General features: G+C 37.5%; 1 protein-coding gene across 2 annotated transcripts in view; it reads left to right on the top strand.

Annotated features, from left to right (window-relative positions):
* Positions 1 to 4,818, top strand: part of cldn19 (claudin 19) — an 8,624-nt gene extending 3,806 nt beyond the window's left edge. Inside the window, exons 2-5 of one of the 2 annotated variants that reach the window (XM_008321027.3) lie at positions 529 to 693; positions 933 to 1,017; positions 1,515 to 1,661; positions 3,971 to 4,818. In XM_008321027.3, coding sequence (XP_008319249.1) covers positions 529 to 693; positions 933 to 1,017; positions 1,515 to 1,661; positions 3,971 to 4,019 — 446 coding nt within the window. In that variant the 3' untranslated portion in view covers positions 4,020 to 4,818. Of the gene's footprint in view, positions 1 to 528; positions 694 to 932; positions 1,018 to 1,514; positions 1,662 to 3,504 lie in introns of both variants that reach the window. The other variant, XM_008321028.3, reaches the window with a different exon arrangement.
* Positions 4,819 to 16,341: the final 11,523 nt, after the last annotated feature.

The following is a 16,341-nucleotide window of genomic DNA, read 5'->3' as shown; positions in this document are numbered from 1 at the left end:
TGTGAATCTGTGATATTACACCTACAGCAATGGTTTGGTGGTGTAGATATTGTGCACTGAAAGACACGTTTATGAGTATGTAAATATCTGTAAATATGTCCGCCCCACTACGCCGTGTGTGCTGAGGCCAGTGTGGGCTGCAGTTCAGATTTTTTAGAAGGCAAAGCCGCACTCAAATGTTTTTTAGAGGTGATTTAAGGGTAAATTAAGATCCTAAACACCTCTGGACAGTCAGAACCCTGTTGTTTAAATAAGGACTGTGGAAAACTCTGACTAATGATTGGTCGGTCAAAAATGCATGTGGTTTTGCTTCAGTCACACATGACGTTTAAACCACATATCCCCTGATGAATATCACTCACATGCCAAGAAAATGTCCACTTTAATTCCAAGGAATGAACTAAAAGACTATGTAATTTCTCTTCTTCTCTACCACCCTCCTCCTCCTCCTCCTCCCACCCTCAATATTTCTACTTTTCTCCCTATTGTAACGACTGTTTATTTGTGCCTTTCCTTTGTCTTGTCCAGTTCACATACAAACATGCCGAGCTCTAATGGTGGTGTCAGTGCTGTTGGGCTTCATCGGCATCATCGTCAGCGTGGTCGGTATGAAGTGCACCAAGGTGGGTGATAACAACCCAGTCACCAAGACGCGGATTGCTGTGACCGGCGGCGCCCTCTTCCTGCTTGCAGGTGGGATTTCTGCAGAGAATTAATTTGGTTTCTACATGGAAATATGTTGAAGAGGAATGTCCTGCTGTGGTTTGGTGTTTATGACCAAAATATTTTTTTCCTATTTATGTGTAATTAGAGTCCTTGCTGTAAACAGGAAGTGGTCATTTCAGAAGCACTAGCATTGGTTGACAGTATTTTCTTATTTAGTATGAGCAGTACTTTACATTTGCTGAAATAACTAGTTTTTTTTTCTACAGGACTATGTACTGTGGTGTCTGTGTCTTGGTATGCTACTCAGGTGTCTTATCTGTTCTTCAACCCAAATACGCCACCTAATGCCAGGTATGTTGTGCTATGATGAAAATCGATTTTCAGTGCCGTTAATCGAAGACATTTTTGACCGTAGAACAAGGTTACCACAGGGTAGATCGCAAATGGAGCGCTGGTAGATATAAAAGAAAAGTATGTTATTCCATTTAGTTCTGTTTAGTTCAATACAAGGCTGATATACTTGCAGGAATTGAAGAAAGACAGCTTTGCCGCCACCTAGTGGAAATATTAAATTGTTCTGCCTGACTCGACAACTTTTACCTAAACTCAACCCAAACTATCTTATTGATAAACAGGCATTATGGAACTGAAAAACAGGCTAACTATAATAATAATAAAAAACATAAATGTGGTAATTAATGTGTTGCCTTAATGTGATAATCACAGATTAACTTGTATATCCATACAAAATAACTTGTTCTTTGAATGGAGTGAGTCCCTCTGTGTATTCAACCCTACCACAAAACTGCTTCCTGTCCAGTAACTGCTCCTCCTTGTTATGTTTGCAGGTATGAGTTTGGCTCAGCCCTGTTTGTGGGCTGGGCCGCGGCCAGTCTGACAGCACTGGGTGGCGCCCTGCTGTGTTGTTCCTGCTCCAAAGACGATATTCGAGGACAGCAATACTATCGCCAATCACAGCCTTCCACAGCCAGGGAGTACGTGTAAACCCCACCCAATCCCACCCTACCCACTCAAAAAGAGAGAGAACAAACTTGGTACTACGACTTTTTGCTAGCTCAAGTCCAGTACTAAAAAAAACCAACACAAAAAAAAACAACTAAAAAAAAAAACCCACAAAGAACATACATCCATCTTAGCTGTACAAGTTAAAATAAAGTATTTGGTCATTTGAATTGGTGTTGGAGAGCAGAGTATATCCTTCAGAAGTTAACCATAAAGCTTCATTTAAGTTATTTTTGTTATAACTTTATTGTTAAGTGTTCACGTAAACTACAAACATTTAACATTTCACAACATTAAAAATTGAAGTTATACTTTTCTTCAGTAGAGAAACATCAGTTTTGTGGCCCTAATACATGTTGTAGATGGTCCACACAAATGTGACAAGAAAAATAATAAAATATCCACGAAACCTTCCATTCAATAATATCTGTAACTAAACTGTTACAGTAACAGTACAGTCCATATAATTGTCTGCTAGATACTGGTTAATTTTCTGACTCCATTGTTACGTCTAGGTTGTAAATAAGACTGAGCAGATGGACTGTAGAGACTCTAGTCCCAGTGCCTTTATGACTGTGATAAAAAGCTCTGCCTCCAGGAGACATAAAATTCCAATTAGGTTTAAATTTGCTCTTGAGTTTTCCCTCACTGCTCCCGTTTGTATTGCTTAAAGAGGTTCTCCTTCACTTTTCCAGAGAGTAAAGCCATTTACTTTTCTTGGAAAAGACCCCAGTCCCCTTTGTTTCCCAGTCCTACTTCCTCTTGTCGTTTGTTCTCTACGGATTTTTCCAAGTGTGTTCTGTTATTGTTAAAGTGGGGGAGTGGTGCAGAGGTTCTTTAGAGAGTAGTCCACGTGTCCTTTGTACATTGGAATTACAGTTTGCTCACATTGTAGTAGAATATATTTATACATATATATGGAGCAGTCTCACAGCACAGGGTAGTCAGTCAGTTTACAGCTGACAACTGGGACTGTAGACTGATGAATATTGTCGAGGACAATGGCTACTCTGAAGAACTGAAAAAATCTCTCCGCACCTTCTACAGGTCACTAAAAAAGTCTATGACGCTAAATTTGCAATTCTACCATTAGTCAAAAATAAAAACACATAATGAAGATATTTATCTTTTTGTTTTAGTTGATTTCTACACACGTAGAAGTGTTGATTCATCCTAAGGTATTCAAAACTAGAATGGAAGTAGAATTTAAACAGTAATACAAACTACTATATTTTACATACAAATTAAATTAAATAGTATAATATATAAAAAATAAACATGAATATATATATATATTTTTTTTTTTTTAAAGAATAATACAGATTAGCCACTCTTTGGATCAACAACAGCACACACTAGTGATCATGAATGTTTCACCAGCGGTCTAAGCCTATAGCAGCATTACTAAGAGAACGACTTCCCCCTAATGTGTAAACTAAGCTAAAATAAGTGACATAAATAAATAAGCTAACTCCTAGCACAAAAGCATCACATTTTGTCTTTCTGGTAAAGGTTTGAAAATAATGCTGAGTTGCATTCAGCCACTGAAATGTGACTTCATTTTTGGAAATCAAATCTTTTTTTATGCTGTAGATTCTGATGGAATCGTTGACCATGATTCCCTCCCAGCTGACATTGTCACTTCTTTCACTTTGCTTTGTGTTCTTGTGTACGGTGGTCTAGCAGCTAACAGTCTTTTCAACACTCAGCCATTGTAGTGAGAATGTGGGCGGTCTTAATACACTATGTCTCTTTTCCCTCCTGTCCTCTAATGTTGTTCTTCTCCGACTTTCTTCTTCTCTCCTCTGAATTCAGGGCAGAGTTGTTGAGTGAAACTAGTTTCCCTGACTGATCAGCCCCTGCCTTTTTGTCGAGGACTGTCCGACTGTCAAACCACTGTCTACCTTTTCTCCACTATACTTAGCCTTTCAAATCAAAAATTGGACTTTCTGTAGCAGACGCCTCATTTGTGTTGTAATTTGTGCACCACTAAATTTTAACACAATCATTTCTTTCCGATCCCTTACAATAAAAATTGAAATTAAAGGACGTCTTATCAAACCTCTTCCTCAAGAAAATGACACGACCTCATCTTAGCTTGTAAACCTTCTTCGTCCCGTTTGCCTGCTAACAACACGTTGAGACGGTTTGTTGCACTGAGCGATGACTTCACTTATATCCAATGACCTCTGGGTGCTTTTTGTAAATGTTTTTTGGGTTATTTCATTCTCTGTGACTGTGGATGTTGACTGAAACATGTTTTTTCCCTCTTGAATTGCAGAGCAAATGTTAAAAGTACCCCACCTGAGAAAAGGGAGCAGTACTTGTAGTTTGGGAGAGTCTTCAGGCCTTACCATGGCTTAGGTTGTGACAACTTACTGAGGAATTCAAAACAGACAACACTAAAGATGGGATTTATGAACAGCAATCGTTCAACTATATTGCAGCAACATAGTCCTGAAATAATATAAATTAGATTAAATATAATGTTAGAATGCTGACATCTGCATCTTGTCTGTTTTGCTGACTTTAGGAGAGACAGTCATTCAGGGTATGTTTTCTATAATATGTTAAAATGCCCAAGTGTATATACCACCTAATGTAAATGTTTTTTTTTGTTTTTCACTACATAAACAATGATTCACTACCGAATCTTGTAACACATGTATGTTTTTGACCACATGAGTTCTTCGTAGTCTCTCATTCTGTCCATCCACACACACGTCTACACTCTTTATTTTCTTTTTCTTCAATTGTTATTTTTTAGATTTGATTCTGTATTAAAGCTATACTATACAGTGCCAGTTATTAATGAACACAGACATACATCCTATGCACTGCTAGCCTGGATTCAGGATATATTGGGCACATTCACGTTGTTTAGTCACCTGCCTTATGATTTGGTGTGAATGTTGGAGTCGTTGTATTTCTGACTCCAACCGATAAACTGTACTGTTCCGTCTTCTGTACTAAAGAACACCCGTGTGCTAAATACAGTAGCCTTCTAATTGTATTTTTTCCACAGGTTTTTGTCTCTAATATTGACCCTGTTTATGTTGTGTACCATCTTATTTAAAATTAACCAGTCTGTTTCTTTTAGAATAAAGTAAACCATGATATAAAAACAGATCTGTTTCAGCTTTGCTTTGGTTTTTAATATTTACTTCTGGGCCACAATCCGCCCACTTGTTCTTTCACAGGTTTCCATCTCAAATACTTTGTACCACACTGATCAATTTTTTTTCTCGATTTCTGTTTCTGTTACACATCAGCAAATGTTAATTTATAATTACCTTTAATAATCTTTAGTTTAATAAAATTATTGAAAAAGACACAAGTTTTTCCTGACAAACCATAAGAATCTGTTTAAAAAGAAAGCTTTACCTTCTTTTAGAAATAAAAATTATTATTGAAAAGATAAATTGTAGTACGTTCCCTGAAGCTTTGCCTTACTGTGAAATTTTCTCACACAGAATTAAAGACATTTTTGTACAATAATAAAATATTGTTACTACCCTATATTACTCTAAATGACTATTGGAAGCTCCATATAAAAATGCACAAGCACCATTTTTCTATCATTCACAACTGAGAAACAAAAATGTTCGTGACAACCGCAAAAAAAGATTTTTGGGAGTGGACAAATCCAAGTAATCAAACATGGTTTACTTCAATTTACATTTTTTGAATACATGCCAAAAGACAGTTTTCTAACTCACATGTGGTTTATAATCTATACTCCAGCAGGGGGACCGTTGTGATTACAAACATGTTTTAGTTTGAGGGTTTTTTAATGCTATTTTAAAAATTCAAAATAATTAAGTACTTGATGCATTTTACAAAAACAAAATTATCAGCAGGACAAACTCAATCTCACTCCTCAAACATATTTGTTTTCACAGCATTTGGCAGTGAAGAAGCTGAGTTTACAGTTCATCTGAATAAGTGTGGGATGAAGAATTCACCAGCGTCTCCTCTTTTCTATTTTGGTATTTGAAATAGAGATTGCTATGAATGTTACGAAAAAGCAATTTACTCAGACAGAGACAACAGAATAGGCGACCCGGCAATAGAATAAGCGGTAGATGATGAATGGTTAGTAAAAGGCAGCAATGTCAACATCTGCACTAACAGGGGGCGCCAGAGACCAGTTGTTTATCCAAAAGAAAAGGAACGAAAACAACAAGAGAACTTGTTTTTCCATACTTTTTTCCATACTTGTTTTGAGAAACAAGTATGGAAAACATAACCATTTAAAAAGTAGGTTTAGCAGAAACATGTCTATAGTGCCTAGTCATTAGCAAATATGTTACTGTTAGCGAACGAACGTTAAAGAAATGCAGCGAAAATGAAGCAGAACATAAAACATAATCCAGGGTGGTAAAATAAATCCCCTTTTACTTTTTACTTGAATTAGCCTAAAGAGGGCAGTGTTTCTCTTCCAACTGCACTACATAATTATTTAAGCAAGCCATAAAAGCGCTCTTTCATAACTACTATCAAAAAAATTACGTCGAATCCCTTTAGTTCTCTGTATATTAATTTAGAGAATAATTTCATATCAAAATAATTGAAAAGAAAAAAGAACTAAAAGAAGATTAGTTCAGGGCATGTAAATAGAAGTAATTATTGAGGAAAGATACATTTTGTTCTAACAGTCCCTGTGGGCCTGTTATTACAAATGAAGTGGATCACACGGGCCCTGAAATGTTAAATTAAATAATTTACCTTGTTTAGGTTTGTACTAACATTGTCCACAAGTGTGTGGTCATTTTCTGTGCTCCGTGTTCTCTGCCTATGCCTCTCATTCTTATATCATGTGTGTTTTGTATTTATCAGTGCATGTGTGTGTCATAAATATATATATACATGATATGCTGAAGTAAACATGCAGGGCTGTGTCTGGATGTCAAGTCCCTCCTGAGTCACTACAGTCTTTTCTACTTTGTCATTCTTGGGTTTATTTTCTAAAGGTAAAGCTTACCCGTGCAAATCACACACTTACAAATCTAAAACATTTCTATCAACCCTGGGCCAAAAACCAAAGAAAATCAAACAAACATCATATTAGACTGATGCTGTTAATTAAAAATGTTTGAAATCTGTTTTTTTTATTTAAGTTTTCAACAGTTACAATTCACTCTGCATCATTGTAAACAATATGTAGAGAAAGATTCAACTTTATATAAAAGATAAATATGTAAATAAAACCAGTGTGTCCACTTTACCTCAGCTAACAAAAAAGTTAAAAACACGATGCAGACGTTTGTGAAGACACAAACTTCTCCAAACTTTCACAATAAAGGTTTGTCTGTGTTGCCTCTGAAAGCATCACAGTCACTTTTATTCTGCCTTTTCTCTGTTTCTGTACTGACGCCTTAACGTTCCTCTTATACTTTTACTCTAAGATCCTAGACTCTGCTCCTCCAGACAGAAGACACACCGGGTTACGGCTGAAAAACTCCTGCAAACCAGAAATCCATCCCATATGCGGAACTTCCAGGATACGCTTCTGATATGATATACTCAAATTATACATGTCCTTAATTCTCCTTTCAAATGTATGAAGCAATTGATGACATTGTAAGTGTTAATTTTTGCTAATGCTGAATGTATTCCTAATGCAATAAGGCTTCAAACTACCTGATTTAAAAAGGTTCATGGGTCAAGGCTTTAAAAGAATTGTTGGTCGTATGACAAAGAATAAAAATATGTGCCTGAATACAACATTTGATTTCACTTAAACATTTTCTATAAAATTCTCAGAATCATAGGTTTAACAAAGATAAGATAAAAAAAGGACAGAATGGGAGATTACATAAGAATTAAAAAGTAGCTTATTTGAAAACTATTGAAAATGTGAAAACCACAGATATTACACGAGAAAATATTAACTGTTATAACTGTTAACTGTTTTTAACCTGGTGGCAACTGTCTGAGATCTGTGATTTTAGTAAAATTGCAAAATGAACTTTCTGAGTAGCCATTCTATGAAAACTAGATTCCACTCCCTGTGTCAAACTGGGAAACAGAGACACGTTTACCTGAAACCAACCTCTAAACAATGTGACACTGACGTGAGTCAATCTTTGTTCCTCTCTTTAGGTCTGCAGGAACACATCCTCCACAAGTGATTAGCTCTTTAGGTCTGCAGGAACACATCCTCTGGGCACACACTGTCATTACATAAGCTTTTCACAAGTGATTATTCCCAACCACAATCACAACAATTAAAATGTTGGCACATATTCACGCGCAGATGCAGCCGCAAAAACGCAAGAGAAGAAATAAAAACCCAAGTTAAACCCCCAATAAGTCAGACATTTTGTTAAATGTTTGTTTGGGAGACCTCTGCAGCTGCACAGCCAGCAGCTGACAGCTGTGGTGCTGTGTGATGAAGAATGTTGTTTGCCATTTGCAACGTATGTGCATGATAAGCTCGGTGTGATTATCATTGCTGTTGTATCCCAGTTTATCACGCGGCAGAGGAACAGTTACGCTCACCTGGCCGTATTTTTCTTAGAACACAGTCATCATTGTGACACGCTCAGAAACACTCTCTCACCCACAGGCGTTACATCTAATCTCAGTGTTTTCTCTCTGCTGCAATAAGTCAATGTCTAAAATGGCTTTGACAACTTGGCCAACCCAGTTCCAGCCGGCTCGTCCAGAATGCCTCTCCATGTCTCTAATTAGGTCCAATCAGCCGGAGTGATACTTATTGATTTACCTCAACCCCTTTTCCCTTGCTCTTCCACGCACACACACGTACGCAGACACACACACAAAGTAACTTTCTCTCGTCCACCTGAGGCCCCGTTTATTCTCCTGTTTCTCTCTGAAGGAGACTGTGTTCTTCCTCTCTCTCTCTCTCTCTCTCTCTCTCTCGCTAATTTTAATATGAACAAAGTAATTATGATTGATGCAGGTGCCTTTATATCCTTCCAAGCCTTTTAAATAAATAACCCCCTCCTTTAAAAAAGAGCTAGACGCTAATTAGCGCGCTAGGATGAGTAAGAAAAAAGTGCTATTGAGCCGTTACCGGTTTGCTAGCTCTACAGCTTTGAACGTCATATTAGATATCTTAATCACTCATCCTGACAAGGGCACAGACAAACTTTCCTAATTCTGATGTGTTCTATATTCCCCTGTCTGATTCATAACCTTTAACTCTCCTTTTCTGTCCTTTTCATTTTTCTGAGAGAGACAGAGCCAAAATGTGCATGATGGTGATGGTTGATGACTTCATTCATCTTCCAAACCTTTAAGCTGGGCTCTGAACTTGATGCTATGTTTGACAAAAGTGTGCATGCATCATTTTTTAAAATCGGTCTATACTTAACAAATGCTTCAGGAGACACTGCAGCTCAGGTGTTTTTCTTCAAATCTGAGACAATAGCCAAAAGCAGACATAAATAGGCAACAGTTTAGTGAATACACATAAAAGTCAAAGTTCAGAGCTGGTTTTGAATGTTAAATGTTATTAATTATCAGGGGTGTAAGGAAATATTGATGCACAGAAATATTGCTATATTTCATTTCCTGCTATTGTACTGATATTTTACAGTACTGTATCAATATTAATAACAATTAACATGCAAATATTTGTGCTGTTGGTTCATGTTATTTTCCTTTTATTTCTTCTCTAGTGAGAACAAATGTAGACACCTCTGTTCCAGTTGTAGTAACATGATGTTCAGCATAGTGTGATTATTATGCTGACAGATCTCCAACAAACAAATTGTTTAAAAAAAACAATATATTGTTATGCTTAGTATATTGCAGTACATTCTATTGTTGCCCTGTATCGCGATACGTATCATATTGCCAGATTCTTGCCAGTACACACCCCTATAAATTATAATAGATTTTATTCATAACATATTTATAAATGTTTAAAAAACATATTTACAGTTTAAAAAAAAACAGTAATGAGAAAAAGGAAAACATGACCAAGGCAAGACAGAGCAAAGAAAGAGGTCTCTCCCAGACAAAGATTTAAAAAAAAAAAAAGACTGTTTCAAGAGTTTCAAGTTGTGTCATCTAAGCTCTTTTGAAAAGCACAAAGAAACGAGGATCAAAGAGGCAGTGGTCAACCAGAAAACTTAGTGCAGCAGATGAAAAAAGCCCTCAGGCTTATTTTCCCTTCAAATTCAGAAGAGGCATCTACTGTCTGGACAAGCCTGGCTGACAGTGGTCCTCGTGGACTACTGCAGACATTAAACATAAAGAACGTGCAACACCAATATAATTAGGAGTGGCACATTCCAATACTCAGGGTCAGTATCAGTCTGATATTGGTTAAATTTTCAGGTTTGAACATTGAAAAAAAAACTCTAGCCCGTGTGATCAGATACCTTAGCCTGAATGCTCAACATAACCTTTAGAGACATGCAGTAATCGGGGACACTATCACCTCAGCAACGGCAGCTCTCAGCATGAGGACAGGAGAAGGAACTGGATTGATATTTGTATCACCAGATACCCCTTGTTGCAGTATTGGTATTGGACATGAAAAAGTTATATGGATCCATCCCTAATGTTAACCCAGAATCATCTAGAAACAACAATATATTCTGTTAGTGTAAAAGCAACCTATTATCTTTGGTCTACCTTCATCTTCAACCATTTGACTGTCATTTGGTCCTCAGGCTTACAGACTTCCTCTGTCAGGCTGTAAAATTAAGAAATGTTTTCTATAAATGTTTAGTTTGATTAATCTTGATTAATTACAATCACAAAAACCATGATTTATTGTGATTAATTCACAGCTGCCCTGTGATCAATCAGAAGGAAAAATGCAATTAGTTAGCAGCTCTAACATAAACATAAACTAACCCTTATTCAAATGAACTTAGGATTGCTCCAAATATAAATTCACTCTCTTTGATTATGATGTCTGGAACATGTTGTAAAAAAGCTGAAAGGATAAAACCATAACAGATGAAGAGGAGAAGCAGCGATAAGGAAACTAAAAAAAGTAAACAAATATCACAGTACTTGATGTCTGTACTGCGCAGCAACACCAGTCAGTCATTTTACTTTTTCAATTTCAAGTACTGCCTTCTTGAATTTTATTTATTATTTGGATTTTATTTATGATGAAATGTACATTCTATTTTGCATATTTTATTTATATACATTTTATTTTAAATTTATAAATGTATTTGTTTAAGACATTCTGGACATTTACTACATTTCTGATTAATATCTGTGTTAATTTCTTTTGCCATATTTGATTACTCTATCACATTAGCTGGTCATTATTCAAGGTCAAACAGTTAGTTTCAAATAATAGTGAGTCTAAAATTGACCAAAATAATCTTTATTATGATTTTTTTCATAATCCATATTGCCCTTATAAATAAACCAAATCACATCAGGTCAGAGCTAAGTGAGGAGAAGTAATCGCTGTGGCTTTCTGACCTTCAAATAACCCTGCTTTAGAGCAGACTGATGCTCTTTCATCTCTGCAGCAAACTCAAACCCTTCTTTCCCCCTGTCCGCTCTTGTTCTCCGTCTCCCTCCCTCTCTCTACTCTGTGCAGTGTGTATTTGTATACCTGCTTTGATCATGTCTGGGTCCTGGGGGAAACACAATGATGGCTCACCTCTGCAGTTGTCTACGCACACATAATAAATATACAACGATACACACAACAACCACCAGTCACAGTCGTTCATGTTGATATCATTGAAACATCTATAGTTCGAGACAGAAGAGAGAAACAAGGTCTTTGAAGTGCTCAACATTTTTTATAGTCGTTCCAAACAGCATTCCTTACGGCATAGTGAAGGAGAAAAGATTTCTAAAAGTTTGAATGGTGGTCGATTGACTCATCAATCTACAACAACTGGACTCAATGGTAAAAAAAGACAGAGAGCTCATCTACACTGACCTAGCCTTTTAGCTGGGCTGTCAGTAGGTTTGGCCAGAAAATCTACAGACATCACTGTCAGGCTAAAGTGTATGTGTGTGTGCCGACGCAGCCGAGGCATGCATAAAGACTCCTCAAACAGTTGTTGCAGAGACTTGACAGGAGCTCAGAGAAACTAGAGTCAACAGAAGACGAGGATCAGGACAGCTATGGTTAAACACACAGATAATGAATGTAAATTTGTCTGTAAGACACAAAAACAACGAAAGAAAAAACCAGCTTGCTTTCAATTGAACAGGTTGTCACTTCAACTGAGCACTATTTTCATTTATACACATAATGTTGTAAAATAGATGTCAACCAAACTGACTGAACACCTCATCTAATCTCCTGTGTGGTTAAACTGAGAAGAGAGATCATTCTCAGTGCATTCACTGATAAATGACATCCTCAGCTGTTTTATTAAAATGCTTTTATTTTATTAAATTCCTGAAAGCTGCCGACATTATTGACCTACTTACATACATTATCAATGAGGGCACTGAGACACTGAACAACAGGAGGAAAACAACGAACACTGGCTGACCAGAGCTCAGGCGGTTGAGGTTAAAAGCGGCTGCGGGGTATTTGGGTGCTAGATCGGTATATTTTTTGGGGATAGGTACCAGTATCGGAAGTACTGATTGGACCGAGACATAAGTGAGTGAGGTTTATTGTTATTTAAGTGTTGATTTAGCAAGACGAAGGTGGAACACACAAGGGAAGCAGCAGAAAATCAAGGCAGTGGGTAAAACAGGTGGGTAGGTGCAGGCTGAGGTGTCTCAGGTGAAGGTGATTAATGTAAACACGAAGGAGGAGCTGGCTAACAAACATCTGTAAAACCTCTACAACCAGTACAGAGAGCCACGGTTCTATAAAACACTTGAGAAGTCCAATAACCAATGAGTTCAGTCGGTCTAAATGTTTCCTCCCAGGTTATCAACTGACAACATGCTGCCGTGAAGACTGAAATGTAGCTCCACACCGGATCTAGGTCAGGCTACTCATTGTTGGGACAGTGTTGGCACAACATAAACTGTGGTACCACTTTGGGAGGAGTGTGGTGGGTCTTGTGGCTGGGAATTGTTCATTTATTTTTACGCCCATTCCTGGTCACTGGCAATCACAATCCAAAGCCAACTGCAGGTCTGCCAGCATGTTCTGTTTAGAAAGAGCAGGTGTCTACCTTTTTGTGTTGTGTCGACTGAATATACAGATTATCATCACTCTCGCTTACAATTACACCCTCTTTTAGACTACTGATTTGTCTTCTGGCCATTAGCAACAGAAGGATGAGGTTTAGTGGGCAAGTGGTTGCAGATACACGCCTTGCTAATAATGTGAAATTGCCACTGAGGATATTTTTGGACTTTTGTTAGTATCCTCCCTTGGGACGATGCCAACGCCCAAATACGCCTCCTCCCATACAACTCAGAAGTTGAACATGTCTGACCTGAAATGCATGTGTTCCATCCTTAAACTGTCTTGCCTGTAATATTATGCAAATAGCTGAAGCTCTAATGTGAAGACAGTCAATCTTAGTAAACAGGAGGCAAAACACATAAGTGGAAGCATTAGTATAGTAAAGCCAAGATAATTTGAATTCAGAATATTTATAATCTTAGTGAAGCAAATACAAGAGCTATTTTCTTTTTTTATCTGCATGCATTTCTCTATTAGTGTTCTACAACTTCTAAGGAATTTGGTTGAATGATGACTTTAACCAGCCCAGAGAGCACAAGGACCATTCAGTTTTGAAAAAAAAAAAAACAACAACTATAAATGTCATAAAAACTAAATGTGACATACTTTAAAATTATGGTATAATTAACCTTAAAGAAGAAATAAAATCTTGACATTAAATGATGAAAATGACTAATAGAAAAGGCTTTCACATTCCTCTCACCAAACCTGGCATTTAGTAACCACTTTATTGTGTAGAGATTATCTGATCTCCTAAACCTGCACCTACACTGCCTGAGCCTCTGATTGAACATGCAGACAGAGGAGGCCTGCAGAGATGAGAAGTGGTAATTTAAGAAAACAATGACGGTCAAAAAAAGAGATCATAAAATATATATATAATAACTACAGATTGTTTTTTTTTTTTACATGATGTTTAAATTTCCCAAATTTTTCAATGTCACCAGGGTATCACACCAAGTTATATTTACAAGTTAAAGTTACATCAGATATAAAAATAAAATTAATTACAATTATGTGTGTGTGTGTGTGTGTGTGTATAGAATACAGTCATTTTATCTTACCCTCTTTATCTCAACTGTGTCTGTGGTACGTTATGGATCTCATGGCGCTCTAATAGTATGTTACAGTGAGACAGTTAGCTGGATGAGTCTAATTATCGTTGCCTGTTTTCTTAAAAGAAAACACGACGTAGAAGGTGCAACCCCCAGGAAGATGTAATACTGCGTGTGTCTGCGTGCTTATGGTAATGTGTACTTGAGAGTATTCTATATGCAATGCCACAGCTGTGTTAGACAGCTGCTAGAGGGGCTCCATCAGCAAACCCCCTCCCTCTGCTATTGAAAACATGACCCATCTCCTGTACACAAATAATCATGAGCCCAATCTATCACTCACTGAGAGCTGCACATCATTATAAAGTTCAACGCTTACATTTAGGAAAGTATGCAAATTAATTCTGATCACCCTCAAGAACAAATTAAAAGTATAATGGCAACAAGCATGTTTGTGCACCCAGGCATGTGTGTGTGTGTGTGTGTGTGTGTGTGTGTGTTTTCTTTTGATTTGGGTTGACGTTATAAAGCAATTTCTTCCTTAGCCTTAGAGCATGGATTCAACTGGGACCTGAGAGGTGGCGGTTGTGTGTAATCCTCCTTCTCTTTTAGTATTAGTCTGACATTAGCTGTGGGCAATGACCCTCTCACTGTTGTGATCTGAAAGCTACAAACTCAGCACAATTCAAAAAAAAAAATCTTGGTCAAAAAATAGTAAGAGGTTCTCACAAAGCATTGAACACAGGGCCACAATTTACCTCATTGTAACTGAATTACGTGAACTTAAGTTGCTGCTAAATAAGTAACTGGTCAAAATACACATAAGAGGACAACATATATGACTGTACAGGACATGAATATATAAATAGAGCTGCAACAGAGTTTTGTGTGATTGTCTGTTTGACAGCATCAAACACTTCCCTCCAAAAAACACTGAGTTGGGCACATGACTAGAATGGGCCCATTTTGAAAGTCATTTACTAAAATATGTCATAATTTTAAATTCTCTCCACGTGTTTGAATTTGTGATTAAATGTGCTTCAGTGCACACTTCTTTCCAAATGTACATTATGGGTTTATTCAGTGCTGCTTCTTTCCTCTTCGCTTTACATCTAGCAAATCTTTTGACTATTTTTAAAACCAATGTTCAATTTATTAGGTGCAGCGGCGTTGCTACTGCAAACCACACGAGGCAGAAACGTTTTTTTATCCCACCTACAGATGCTGTGAGGATTTAAGTCTAGTCCAATTTATTAGGTAAAAAAACATTGAAGCAAGCATTAGACATGTCATATATTTTTATGTTCAAATATACTTTTCAGACGTCAGAGAAAAGCGTAAATAAAGTAGCTTCAAGACCTACTTTCAACCGTCCATTCAGGGACATCCCACTAATTTAATCTTATTTAGAACAACTTCCTGATAAGTGTTTAATAATTGTTCAGCCCTTAATTGCCTGCCATTTTTGTGTTCCATCAAACTTTCTTCTGTTGAGAGGTGGGAGTGTCAACTTGGACAAGTCTGACAGAAGTTGAAGTAAGACATTTGCTTGAGTGGAAGTACGCTCAATTTGGTCCACTTAGATTGTTCACAAATACATAGACGTGAGTGCCGCACCGACACACAGATGAATGCAGATCCAATCCAGTCTATTTTATTTCTAAAGCACATTTTTAAAAAAAAGATAGAGTCAAAGCAAAGTGCTGCTGAGAATAACTTTCTTTTCCCTCCCTGTTATTGAAAGCCTTTGGCACTACTTGTTTACCCTTCATTGTGACAGCTGTGTGTGTCTGAGTGTGCGTGTGTGTCAATCTGAGGAAGGAGCTATTGCGTGTCAAGTGCTCTCCAGGGCCAAGCTATCATTTCTGAGCGTTATCACACCAGCCTACTTTCCGGAGGCTGACTGTCTTTCTAAGTCTCAGTGCAACACACGCAGACACAGCCACACAGGACGAGCTCCAGACAGTGTTAGCCCAGTCAGGCGTGCAGTGAGTCAAGGAGTGACTGGAGTAGGCTGACCAGTTGTTGAGAACACAGAGTCTCTCCGACTGGAAAATCAGTCATGCGATGGCCCTGTATAAAAGAAAATCACTGCAAGACCTTTCTGACCTGCAACTACAACAAAGCGTAGATGATGGAGTGTTCCAACCATGGTGGTAAAGACCACTAATGTGTTTGCCCTTTATATTTTTATATCTTTTGTAAGAGCAACTCTGTCTACAGCCTTTGATGAGTAAGTAGCAGGTAATAGATGGATATGCAATTTATATATTAAAAATACTATCACCAACAGTGTGACATTGGGATTACACTTATCACAAGCTGCATAAATCACTGAGCCTTAGCTGCAAACCTGCACTCCCATTTAAAGCATTAACACCTCAGATCACCTGTGAGGAAAGGCTCACAGTCGTCCAGGTCTTTTGGCTCATCTGTTCAACAGCGTTAACCAAGTAATCAATTTAATTATACAGATGC

Source organism: Cynoglossus semilaevis, chromosome 11 (genome assembly GCF_000523025.1).
Source record: "Cynoglossus semilaevis isolate Cse_v1.0 chromosome 11, Cse_v1.0, whole genome shotgun sequence".
Lineage (NCBI taxonomy): Eukaryota > Metazoa > Chordata > Actinopteri > Pleuronectiformes > Cynoglossidae > Cynoglossus > Cynoglossus semilaevis.
Note: the sequence above shows the minus strand (reverse complement) of the source record. Positions and strands in the feature narration are given on the sequence as shown.